This window comes from Palaemon carinicauda, chromosome 14 (genome assembly GCF_036898095.1).
Source record: "Palaemon carinicauda isolate YSFRI2023 chromosome 14, ASM3689809v2, whole genome shotgun sequence".
Taxonomy (NCBI): Eukaryota; Metazoa; Arthropoda; class Malacostraca; order Decapoda; family Palaemonidae; genus Palaemon; species Palaemon carinicauda.
This window is the reverse complement of record NC_090738.1, coordinates 1,031,399-1,044,442: the sequence shown is the minus strand read 5'-3', so window position 1 is coordinate 1,044,442 and position 13,044 is coordinate 1,031,399. Positions and strand designations below refer to the sequence as shown.

Genomic DNA, 13,044 nt, shown 5'->3' with positions numbered 1-13,044 from the left:
GGAGTCCCTGCTCCTCGCTAGCATGCTGTGAAACTGCTGCGGCCTACATAAGCAGTGTGTGAAGGTGAGGAAGTGACTCGTCCTAGGAAGTTGACCTGGAGTTCTTCAGATGGAAATCTATCTAGGGCTCTCCCAATACCACCTCGTCAGGGTATGGGGACATGACAGTATTACACTTAATACTAGGAACACAAGGGAGCACGGTTTACCTGCAGTGGTTCGAGGTCAGCTGTGCAGAGAACCCAGGATGCTGCTTTCTCCAAGGGAGGAGAGGATGAAGAAAAGAATAAGGGCCAGACAGATCTTTTCATTCACGCAGACTAAAACCGGGTAACAATGCCCTCAACCTTCTGCTACTTGTTCATTAAGGAGCCTGAGGTTAGACCAGCTGTTGTGCAGCCACCACAGGGCCGATAGAGAACGTATCAAGCCTCCTGTGTGTCACGTCTTGCAGGTGGTGGGCCGTGAAGGTGGTCTGATGCTTCCACACCCCAGCTTGAAGGACCTGCGTCACTGAATAATTTTTCTTGAAGGCCAGGGACGTAGCTATGCCCCTGACATCATGCGCTCCAGGGCGACGTGACGGAAAAGGGTTAGGTTTCAAGGCCAGATGTATTACCTTGCGAATTCAGGCCGAGATAGTATTCCTGGTGACCCTCCTCTTCGTTTTCCTGGTGCTCACGACCAGGGCTTGCACCCGGGGACGAACTGCAGCTGTTCTTTTAAGATACAACCTCAGACTCCTCACTGGGCACAGTAGGAGATGGTCTGCGTCATCTGTTACAGAACGGAGACTCGAAACCTGGAAAGAGTCGAACCTAGGGTCTGGCACTCCCAGATTCTGAGTCTTGGCAACAAACTCAGGGACGAAGCTGAACGTTACCTCCCCCCATCTCCTTGAATGGGCGATGTCCTATAAGAGACCTGTAAGTTTACTTGTGAACGAAGGTTCTGGAGTGGGAGGTGAGACCTTCCGGACTCACCAGTGGTAGCTTATACACCCCCCCCCTGGAACCCCCCCAAGCGGCGGCGCGAGCCCCAAACCACGCCCCCTTGGGCGGAGTTACCAGGGACGAGCGGGTTGACTCGGCAATGGAAGTCACATTTTTGAAGTTGTAATAGAACAAAAAATAACACAGAAGTGGTTGAGCTTACCTTGGTAGTGCAAGTTATGAAGGAATTACTGTGAAGGTGCAAATTGTTGGACATAAAGGTCTTTTTACTAGTAAATTCAATCTTCTTGTGCTCTCTTGGTTGATATGAATATTGAAAGATTCCAGTTAGTTTTTCTGTGGAATAATAGTGATTGTATGTGTGTGTTCTTGTATATAGCCTACTCTGTTGAATTATGAAGTTGATAGAATATTCCCTCCTAAGTACTGTACATGGTCTCCTCGGCTCACGGGGGAAGGGTTGGAGGGTGACCCAGACTTTGAGTCCGGAAGGTCTCACCTCCCACTCCAGAACCTTCGTTCACAAGTAAACTTACAGTTCTGGAGAGGGAGGTCTCAACCTTCCGGACTCACCAGTGGTAGCTAGGCAGATGCTTCAGGGGGCTTGAAGATGAAGTCCAGCGACCACAGCATCGAAAGCTCCCTGTAAGCCGAGGAGAGCATAGTAAGAGCTGAAGACAGAGTCGCTTCTCCAATTCATTCTGGACATGATTTCTTGTATAGATACTCCATTGTATAGCAGTCTTGATGAAGCTTGACCCCTTATAGAGTGAAAATTCGTTGACTGTTTAGTTGCATTTGGGTCGGCTCTGAAAATGCACTCCCTAAAAAGTTGTCTCATTTTTTGTAGAGACATTATCTTGAAGTGTTCATCTAGCCATATGTGGTCTTTCCTGTCTATGTTTCTTTCCATACAGACTTTGTTTGTGTATTCCAAATAGAAGTTCAATTGTCTGACTGGACATATTTTTGGTCTGTTAGGAAGCTTCCTAAAGCTGATCTCTATTGGCGTGTAGTTGTTCTTTTGGTTTTTGGCCATGAAGGAAGGGTGGTTCCGTAAGACAATGTGTTCTGGGGTGAAGGTGCTCCTGGAAATGCTGAGATTGTTAAATTGATTAGCTCTTAAAGGGCAAGCTAAGGCTACTAGGAACAAGGTTTTCTGTGTCAGTAGTAAGGTAGAGTTATCTCTCGTGGTGTTGAGAAACGAAATTACTTTGTCTAGATCCCAGCCAGGGAACTGGTGAGAATTTCTAGGTTTCCTTCTATTAACTCCCGATATCATTGCTTTGACATATTTGTCCTCTGCAAGACAGTAACCTGGGAAATAGCCTGACAAGATAGGACCTAAAGCTGCTCTGTAGCTCTTCAGGGTGTTGTAAGACAGACCCTTGTCTATAAGGTGATTGAAAAATAAAATAATTGCTAACAGGGGGAATTTGTTGTCTCTTCCATACTCCTTGTGAATGAAACTTTTAAAAATGTTGTATAGGTTTTCATACTTGTGCAAGGAGCTGTCCCTCAAGCTGACAGCAATTTTGGAGCAAACCTCAGGAGGAAAGACGTTAGGGAGCTGATCCTTTAAATTTTGAAGGCGATCAAAGTTGATTGGAGCTTTGCTGAGGGTGAGATACAATCCTTGAGAACTATCTGGTAGTCTTCGATCTTCACAATATATCGTTTGTGCTGCTTCGCGACTGACTTCACTAATGGAATCCATGGTTCCGTCCCCTGCGATATGGTGCAGAAAAGCATATTATTATTACATTCTTTATTGATTTTAAAAGCTACTTTGTGTAGTAAGAATCCTGGTGGAAAGGCATAGAGAGGTGTTGATCCCTTCCAGCTAATCGTAAGTGCATTATTGCTGATGGCTTTTTGGTTTGGAAGAGATGAACAAAACTTTTTGCACTTAGTATTGAAGCCATTTGAGAACAGATCTATTTCCGGGGTGAAATTGAAGTCAGAGCAGATTAAGGAGAATAGACTGTCACTGAGGGAAGTTTCTGTGTGAATGGAACCCAGGTCCCTGGAAAGTGAGTCTGCGATGGTGTTACTTACTCCCCTGATCCATCTGGAATTTATCTGTATGTTGTGATCCTTCATGGTACTAAGTATTTTCCTGACTAGTTCATGGGCTAACTTGTTTCTGATACTACCCTGTTTCCTTAGCCAACAATTAGTAACCTTTGAATCAACATGTATTAAGACTACCTTGTTGTATAACCTTGTGATGAAGTGTTCCAAAGAATAGAAGCAAGCTAATAACTCTCTTACATTGATGTGAAGGGAGGATTCTTCATTTGTCCAAGTTCCATTTATTGAGAGCATATTACCCGCTATTACTAATGCACCTCCCCAACCCTGGTTGGAAGCGTCAGTGAAAAGTTCTGCATCTATCTGTGGTTTTGGAATGTTAATCTCTCTGTACATTTGTCTCTGTTCCCATGGCTTTAGGTATTTTTTGAAGGTGTGGGGAATGATTTTGTACCCTGAATTAAAATAACTGTGGTATCTGTTGAGATATTTAAGATGGAATCTTCCCAAGCTTGTATAGGATGCACTAAAATTTAAAGCTCCGATTAACATTTGATAGGAATGCAGGTCGGATTTAACAGAGTTGGAGAAAGCTTTGGCCAATTCGACACACTTCTCTATGTTTTTCCCACTGGGATTCATAGTTTTCTTAATCATATTGTAATGCACTCCTGAAAATTCAATTTCTGGGCTCGAACCTGTGCCGCCCAGTGAATAAGCTCCATTTAGCACTTATTCTTAGGTAATTTACTGCTAAATATACCAGAGAAAAAATGTAAAGGAGTGCTAGGTTAACTAGCTCGCTCACCTATTGGTGTCGGTATAAAATTGGGCGTATAATCCAGAGGTCCCGCACTATTTAGATTCATCCACGACAGAAACCCCAATAGAGGAGAGCCGTTCAACCTCACTCGGTACTACTAACAATGCATCCGCTCAGAACCCAACTCCTTTTAGCACGACTTGTGCAGTAACCCGCATTTTTGTTGTGCTCTCGTTTTGGATTATTTTCCATTGGATTATGGCTTCTTCGTCGGTTTCCCAGGAGACACCGTCTAAGTTAAGTACCAAGCTTGGTTTTACTGTGTTTTGAGCAACCTAGATCGTTTAATATTTATATTATAGGAGTTTATTCTCTTCGTTCATATCGATCTTGCTTGATTTCACTACAGTTGGTACTCCTGTTTTTGAGAGCTTTTAGTTTCACTCGCGGTGTTACTATGTGTATTATTAAATATTATTTGTTATTGTGAATATTCATAATTTAGCGTTTAGAATCCTCGTGGTTCAATTTTTGGGCCAATATCATTTACGTATCGTTATGGCTGCCGACCTTCGTTGCTAGGCGGCAATGTTATTTTTAAGCCATCAGGTGTGTCTTTTGTGATTTAATTATTATGTTGCATGCCTTGCCCAAAAAATTTCTATGTGTTTATTTATATAATTTTTAACGCTATTATTATTATAATGAATATTTGTGCCATTACTCCGTTTGATCTGTCTGGTTGGGGATCGTCAGTTGGTAGCCCTGCTGCCTCGTATCACGTGATCCTCCCCCATGCTCCCCCTCTCGCTAGGTGGGTGGCTAGGCTTCTCTCCCCCTCTCCCCTAGGGGACCGTTGCCTTCCCTCCTTGTAGAGGGGGTAGTTCAGTGTTTATGGACTTTGTCCTCCGGGTGTCCCGGCGGGTTCGGCTCTGTCTAGTCTGGTTGGCCACCGGTCAACAGAGTTGGATCCCGGTGCACCCTATTTTATACTCACTTATCACACTGGTTTATGTTATATGAAACCCTCTGGGTTCCGTTGGCGGTTCTTATCTACAGTTCCGCCCCCCCTATTTAATTTATAAGTTCCTATGATGATTATATGACAGATCACTACCCCGGAGTTCCTATACGAATTGGTTTTGGATACTTTTATTTCCCGGCCCGGGGCTTAGCCTCGCCCCGGGAAATCAGACACCCTGTGTCTTAAATTTTTGTTGTTGCATCCTTTTTTATACTCCCGGCTCGACCGGAATGGATGGCTATACTTTAGTCTTAAGCTAGACTTTTGTTTAGGCCGGGTCCTACGGACCCGCCCCTACTTAAGAATATTACAGTTAAGCCCTAATCTTGTGTTAGGCTTATGTTAGGCCCGGGTCCTCCGGACTCGCCCCTACTTAAGAATATTACAGTTAAGCTCTAATCTTGTATTAGATCTATGTTAGGCCCGGGTCCTCCGGACCCGCCCCTACTTAAGAGAATTACAGTTTCTCATATACTATTTACTTTAGTCTTAAGTTAGACTTATGTTTAGGCGGGTCCTCCGGACCCGCCCCTACTTAAGAATATTACAGTTAAGCTCTAATCTTGTGTTAGACCTATGTTAGGCCCGGGTCCTCCGGACTCGCCCCTACTTAAGAATATTACAGTTAAGCTCTAATCTTGTATTAGATCTATGTTAGGCCCGGGTCCTCCGGACCCGCCCCTACTTAAGAATATTACAGTTAAGCTCTAATCTTGTGTTAGACCTTTGTTAGGCCCGGGTCCTTCGGACCCGCCCCTACTTAAGAATATTACAGTTAAGCTCTAGTCTTGTATTAGATCTATGTTAGGCTCGGGTCCTCCGGACCCGCCCCTACTTAAGAATATTACAGTTAAGCTCTAATCTTGTGTTAGACCTTTGTTAGGCCCGGGTCCTTCGGACCCGCCCCTACTTAAGAATATTACAGTTAAGCTCTAGTCTTGTATTAGATCTATGTTAGGCCCGGGTCCTCCGGACCCGCCCCTACTTAAGAATATTACAGTTAAGCTCTAATCTTGTGTTAGACCTTTGTTAGGCCCGGGTCCTCCGGACCCGCCCCTACTTAAGGGAATTACAGTTTCTCATATACTATTCTTTTTATAGATGGTGCATTGTCTGACGCCGGCCTGTGCAGCTGTTATGCACCAGCCTTGTGGCCACTCCGTCTGCCGATCTCATGCCCCTTGTGGGGTTCAACTGGAAGACGTTGTGGTATGGCACCCGGATAACTGTGTGATTTGCTTCGACCTCATCACTACCCTTGGATCTGACTCGGTGAGTCCCGTTGGCTATGTTGCCTTCTTATTTTACTATTAGTAAGATCTCTATGGTCTTGAAGGACCATTGGGAGTCTTCCCTTTTATAATTCCCACTATTATTTCAGGCATCCCCGGAGCAAAAGTCTGCGGCTCGGGCCACACTGAAGGTGTGGGTTGGTGGTTTTGCCCGGAATGTGAAGTCTAAGCGACCGTACGTCCTATCTGAGGACTACTGCTCCATGGTTTACCCCAACGCTAAGTCTTCAGCCGCTGTGGCTAGGCATGTGGCAGCTCCCATCATTGCCCACATTGATGCCACCATAACGGGTCTCATCGACCCAGAGCAAGATCCATCGGACGCCCCCGGAGGTCTGGAGGATAATGTTGCCTCCATGAACCTGGACGTCGAACCAATGTTACTAGACGAGCCGGATACAGGTAGGGTGGTAAGTGAGGCAAGTGTTTCCGGCGCTGAGATTCCTATCCTCAGCCCCGCTCTTTCTTCTTCTTCGGATCGCTCTTCTTTTCATGGATTTTCTGGGGACCGTGATTCGTCTCAACGATCATACCCGGTCCCCCCCTAAGGATAAGTCTACATCAAGAACCTTACCCAAAGCTCGCAAGCCCCACAAGACTTCCCATAGCTCTAAACAAGGTACAGACCTGTCATCAAAAGCCTCTGGTTCCTCCTCTAAGTCTCACGACCCGGGAGTTCATTCCGCCCCTCCTGCTGCTAGCCCGGGCCTTTCCGAATCAGCCATGCTTCGCATCGTGTCGGAGATGCAAGCAAAGTTGGTTTCGGAGATGCATTCTAAGATGGACACGATGTTCTCTAACATCGGTCAGAGACTTGGGGCTTTAGAGCAAGGAGCTCCGGAGAGAGTCCAAAGCTCTCTCATCCCGGATGCCTCTAAGCTCCCGCCGTTTGCCAAGAACAACCCTTGGCGTATGGCTCTTCATTCCCCGTTCTCAGACGGAATGTTGACTTTGGAGGGCCTTGGCACTCGTCCTCTAGAGGACTTTGAATTCTTTCCTCCTGGTCTGGCATTTCCATTTCATGGTTATGCCAGGCTTACCGAGGAAGCTTTAGTTCGGTTAGACAAGGTCCCCAAAGAGACGGTCATCTTCCCTAAAGAGCAAGCCCAATCTGTTTGGGCCAGATTTTTGAACGACATCGGCTGCACTAACACCATGCTGACGCCTTATAAAAGCTCTTTTACGATGTTCTTAATGGACAAGAACACCTTGACTCCATGCGTCAATAAGGTGGCAGAGCTTGCCTTCCAATATGCGCTGGAGGAGAAGCCCTTGCCTCCCATCCGAGAGGTGGATCCAATCTCCCTCCTTCTTCCTTCAGGCATTGAGTGTTGGGACAACGTCCATACCACCTTTACCTCTGGCAAGCTAGCAGCAGACTGTGCCTCAGTTTTGTTTAGTGAGAGGCTTCCCCGTCTCCCGGAATCCCTCATTAAACAGGAATATGATTCCCACCTACGTGTGGGCCGTACTCTAAACTTGGCCACATCCACGGAGTCGATAGCCTTGACTTACGATACGGAGAGTATTTTTAAGTCTCTCAACAAGGCTACATTACAGTCTTTATATTATGACCTGTATGACTTCGCTACTGCTAAACGCAGATGTCGCAAGCATGTCCTAGCTGAGGCGACGATTAGGCATGAACCTAATAAGCTCATCCGGTCCTCCTGTTGGGGTTCAAATCTCTTCCCCGAGGATCTCGTAGAGGAAGTCTTGGCGGAGGCCACTAGAGTTAATCAGAGCCTTAAAGCCCGTTGGGGTTTGACCCCGAAACGCAAATATGACCCCGCAAATTATCAAGCCCGGGGTAGGAAGAAGCTTCGTCCATATACCTCCACCCAGTTCAGGCAACAGCAGAGTGGTTCGTCCAACTTCCGGCGGCCTCTTCCCCCATCTCCTGTTGTCCCTGCACGGCCTTCCACCTCTCAGGCTCCTTCGGATGACTATGTCACCGTTCTGCTCCCTAAGAGCCAGCTTTCTGGTGCCTCCTCCACTTCTCCTGCCTTTAACCAGTCTTACGAGGCTCGTAGCTCTTCCCAGAGTTATGGTAGAGGTAGAGGCTACCACCGTGGTTCTAACCAGAACAAAGGCAGGGGAAGAGCCTTTCGCAGAGGAAAGAATTTCCGAGGCGGACGTGGAGGCAACTCCTCAAACCAATACTGAGGTGCAGCAGGTAGGGGGGAGGCTCTATGCCTTCCGCGACAAATGGAGGTTCAGTCCCTGGGCGTTCAGTGTCATCTCCAAGGGACTGGGGTGGAGTTGGATTCAAGGACCTCCTCCTCCGAACAAATTTCGTCAACATTCCACTCCGGACCTGGTCGAATTTGTCCAGGATCTTTTACAAAAGAACGCCATACAAGAAACGAAACACCTGAAGCTTCAAGGTCGGCTGTTCAGTGTCCCGAAGAAGGATTCGGACAAGAGAAGAGTGATTCTAGACCTATCCCTTCTCAACTTGTCCATTCAATGCGACAAGTTTCGAATGCTTACCGTCTCGCAGGTGCGGACCTTACTTCCCCGTGGGGCCGTCACCACCTCTATCGATCTTACAGACGCCTATTATCACGTCCCGATAGCGAGACACTTCCGTCAGTACCTAGGCTTTCGCTTAGGGGACAAAAGTTACTCCTTCAAGGTGATGCCCTTCGGGCTCAACATCGCCCCAAGGATCTTCACAAAGTTAGCAGAAGTCGCTGTTCAGGAACTCAGGAATCAAGGGATTCAAGTAGTAGCCTATCTGGACGACTGGCTCATTTGGTCAGACACCTCCCAAAATTGCCTAAAAGCCACTCACAAAGTCATCCATTATCTTCAATCTCTAGGCTTCCAGATCAACTTCAAGAAGTCCCGTCTTCTTCCAAAATCGAAGTTCCAATGGCTCGGCCTGCAATGGGATCTTATATCTCATACTCTGTGTCTTCCCAGACCCAAGAGGTTAGAGATTGCAAGGAACACCAAACGCTTTCTCAAAGACAAAGTAAGTTCCAGACGACTCCAAGAGAGGATTCTGGGGTCCCTTCAGTTTGCCTCAGTGACGGATCTTCTCCTGAAGGCAAAATTGAAAGATATCAATCGTGTCTGGCGTTCGAGGGCGAACCGGAAGCTCCGGGACAGGAAAGTCCGCCTTCCTCCCATTCTACGGGAAAGACTTCTTCCTTGGACAAGAGCAAACAGTCTGTCAAAGTCAGTTCCCCTTCGATTTCCGCCTCCGAAATTAATCATTCACACGGACGCATCCTTATCAGGTTGGGGCGGCTATTCTCAGCTCAAGAAAGTTCAAGGTCTTTGGACTCCCTTGTTCCGCCAATTTCACATCAATGTGCTAGAGGCCATGGCAGTTCTTCTAACCCTGAAACGTCTCGCTCTTCCCAAGAAACAACACCTTCGTCTGGTCCTCGACAGCGAAGTGGTGGTCCGCTGCCTCAACAGAGGCGGGTCAAAGTCAGGGCCTCTGAACCATGTTCTAGTAGCCATATTCTCCCTAGCAGCCTTGAACCGTTGGCATCTTTCAGCTGTCCACCTGGCGGGAGTCCGGAATGTAGTGGCAGACGCCCTGTCCCGGACCTCCCCTCTAGAATCGGAATGGTCACTCGATCTAAAGTCATTTCGGTGGATTCTCTCTCAGGTTCCCGGTCTCCAAGTGGACCTCTTCGCCACGGAATCCAACCACAAATTGAGAGTATATGTGGCTCCCAATCTAGACCCTCAGGCTTACGCCACAGACGCCATGTCACAGAATTGGGACACCTGGGAAAAGATTTATCTCTTTCCCCCGGTGAATCTTTTGCTGAAAGTTCTAGACAAACTGAGATCCTTCAAAGGACAAGTAGCCTTGGTCGCACCCAACTGGCCCAAGAGCAACTGGTATCCTCTCCTGCGAGAGTTGAGACTATACCCTCACCCGATACCCAATCCGGTTCTGTCTCAGATAGTACAAACACGCGTTGTGTACGCTTTCTCAAACATTCAGAGCGCCCTAACTTTATGGACTTTATGAAGTTTGCGGCTATGCATGGTGCCAATATTGATCCTCAAAACACCTTGTTCCTAGAATCGGATAAACGGGATTCCACCATCCGCCAGTATGACTCTGCAGTTAAAAAGTTGGCAAAATTTTTAATAGACTCAGACGTGAACTGTATGAACTTGAACCTTACAGTCACTTTCTTTAGATCGTTATTAGAATCAGGTCTGGCAGCCAATACTATCACCACTATTAAATCGGCTCTGAAAAAGATCTTCCTAGTGGGTTTTAACATAGACTTAACCGACTCTTTGTTAGCTTCAATTCCGAAAGCTTGTGCCAGACTGAAACCGGTTACTCGTCCTACCCCGGTGACCTGGTTCCTTAATGACATACTCAAATTGGCTTCTGATACCATTAACAGTTCTTGTGATTACATTCCCCTTCTCAGGAAAACACTTTTCCTGGTGAGCTTGGCTTCCGGGGCAAGAATTTCTGAATTGGCAGCCTTGTCGAGAGACCCGGGTCATATTGACTTCCTGCCTTCGGGAGAGGTCCTTCTTTCTCCTAACAAATTCTTTTTGGCTAAGAACGAAGACCCTCAAAACAGATGGTCCTCCTGGAAAATTGTTCCCCTCACGCAAGATCCATCTCTGTGCCCTGTTACTACTCTTAGGTCTTATTTATCCCGGACCTCCTCTAACTCCTCGGGGCCTCTATTCGTTAGAGAACAAGGCAGTACCATTACTATTAAAGGGATCAGGCAACAAATTTTGTATTTTATTAAACAAGCTAACCCTGACTCTTTTCCTCTTGCACATGATATCAGGGCGGTTGCTACCTCGGTGAACTTCTTTCACCACATGAATTTTACAGACCTTTCCAGGTATACAGGGTGGAAATCACCGTCAGTGTTCAAGAAACACTACCTTAAACATTTGGAAGCCCTAAAATTTTCTACAGTAGCCGCAGGGAGTGTAGTTACTCCCAGGTAACTCACAGGTTAATGCCTTGTCTCTTTATCTCTCCCTCTTACCTGCCTCATTTATACCCTATTGTATTCGTTGGTCTCGCACCTGAATACTGTTATTATATTTGTAAATTTTTATACTCCTGAGTATCTGTATATATTATCACTCACGGCATTATTATACCTACCTTATTGGATTTATGTTCATATTTAAGATACCCTTATAATTGTTTTTTGGTACTCATCTCTGATTAAAAGCATCCTGTATTTCCCTTACGCTTATGTTTTTTCCTTTATTTTGCAAGTTTGGTGACATTTTCTCTTGTATAGATTCACTGGGCGGCACAGGTTCGAGCCCAGAAAAGGGATTTTGACGTAGGAAAAATCTATTTCTGGGCGAAGGACCTGTGCCGCCCAGTGAACCCTCCCAGCTCCTCTCCCTTGGAGTCCCCAAACTTTGGGTGCTAAGGAGTTGGGTTCTGAGCAGATGCATTGTTAGTAGTACCGAGTGAGGTTGAACGGCTCTCCTCTATTGGGGTTTCTGTCGTGGATGAATCTAAATAGTGCGGGACCTCTGGATTATACGCCCAATTTTATACCGACACCAATAGGTGAGCGAGCTAGTTAACCTAGCACTCCTTTACATTTTTTCTCTGGTATATTTAGCAGTAAATTACCTAAGAATAAGTGCTAAATGGAGCTTATTCACTGGGCGGCACAGGTCCTTCGCCCAGAAATAGATTTTTCCTACGTCAAAATCCCTTTCTTTGAGTCGGTTCAATTGTAGATTTTTTAAGTGAGATATTCCATCCTAAGTCTGACAAGATCTTAATGACTAGCTGAATGTGATTTTTACATTTTACATAATCTTTTGCTAATATAAGAATGTCATCAAGATAATTGAATATTAAGATGTTATATGAAGTTCTAATATACTTGATCACTGTGTACATTATCTTTGAAAAAATATAAGGTGCTGTCTTCAGTCCAAAGGGTATCACAGTCCATTTGAACTTCCTTTTACCTAGTTTGAAGGTTAGAAATTTCTGGCTACTTGCATGTAATGGAATGTGCCAATAAGCATCTTTTAAATCTAGTTTGCAGGCCCAAGAGTTTAGATGTAGATAGGGAAATATAGTATTGGCCTTGAGCATGGTAAAAGAAGGTTTTTTAATCATGGTGTTGAGCACCTTCATGTCAAAGATTAGTCGTACTGTTCCATCTGGTTTGAATTTATAAAATATGTGGTTGGAGTAGTAAAAGGAAGTTCTGGGGATCTGCTCTATGACACCTAGTTTTAGCAGTCTGTCACATTCACTTTCCAATATTTTACGCTTGTTAATTGAATAAAATCTATCTTTACCTGTTCTTTTTAATGACCTCTGGGCTTTAAGCTTATTATTAAACGGAATTCTCACCCCTTCATTGATAATTTTACAAGCAAAAGAGGCATTAGGAAGCTTTCTCCAACTATCAATATTCATCAATAATGACATACCTATCCTATTCTCTGGGGGGCTCTGGGAGGAGTTATTCATTGGTTTTGAGGCCAAAGGCAAGGTCTCTTTACTTCTATCTTGATTTATAGCATTTGGCCCAATGTCATGATGGTCTGGTGCGGAGCAAAGCTCGTTATTATCTGGTGCTGAGCAAAGCTCATTAACCACTGGTGCTGAGCAAAGCTCGTTATTAACTGGTGCTGAGCAAAGCTCATTAACTGGTGCTGAGCAAAGCTCATTATTAACTGGTGCAGAGTAAACATCGTTATCAACTGGTGCAAAGAATACTGGTGCTGAAAAAATCTCTCTTTGAACTGGTGCGGAGCATGGCTCAATTTCTATGGTCTTTCTTTTCTCTGGCTCCTGAACTATTAGCTTGTCCATTTTGTGACCTCCCCCCCTGTACCCACCTCGCCTATTACCTCTCCTAAGCGGCTGAGACTTGAATCTAAAGTTAGGGTTACCTTTGAGGAAACTGAACCTTCTTCCCTGAAATCTGCCCCCGAAGTTGAATTTCCTACCCCTGAAGTTTGCTGCCCCTC

General features: G+C 45.6%; 1 protein-coding gene across 1 annotated transcript; it reads right to left on the bottom strand.

The window, feature by feature from the left end:
- Positions 1–1,430: 1,430 nt before the first annotated feature.
- On the bottom strand, positions 1,431–12,758 carry LOC137653078 (uncharacterized). The gene is made up of 2 exons (XM_068386474.1): positions 12,502–12,758; positions 1,431–2,681 (listed from the first exon to the last, which is right to left on the bottom strand). Exons 1-2 carry the CDS (start codon positions 12,539–12,541, stop codon positions 1,549–1,551), a joined length of 1,173 nt encoding a protein of 390 aa, XP_068242575.1. The 5' UTR covers positions 12,542–12,758; the 3' UTR covers positions 1,431–1,548.
- Between the last annotated feature and the right edge of the window lie 286 nt (positions 12,759–13,044).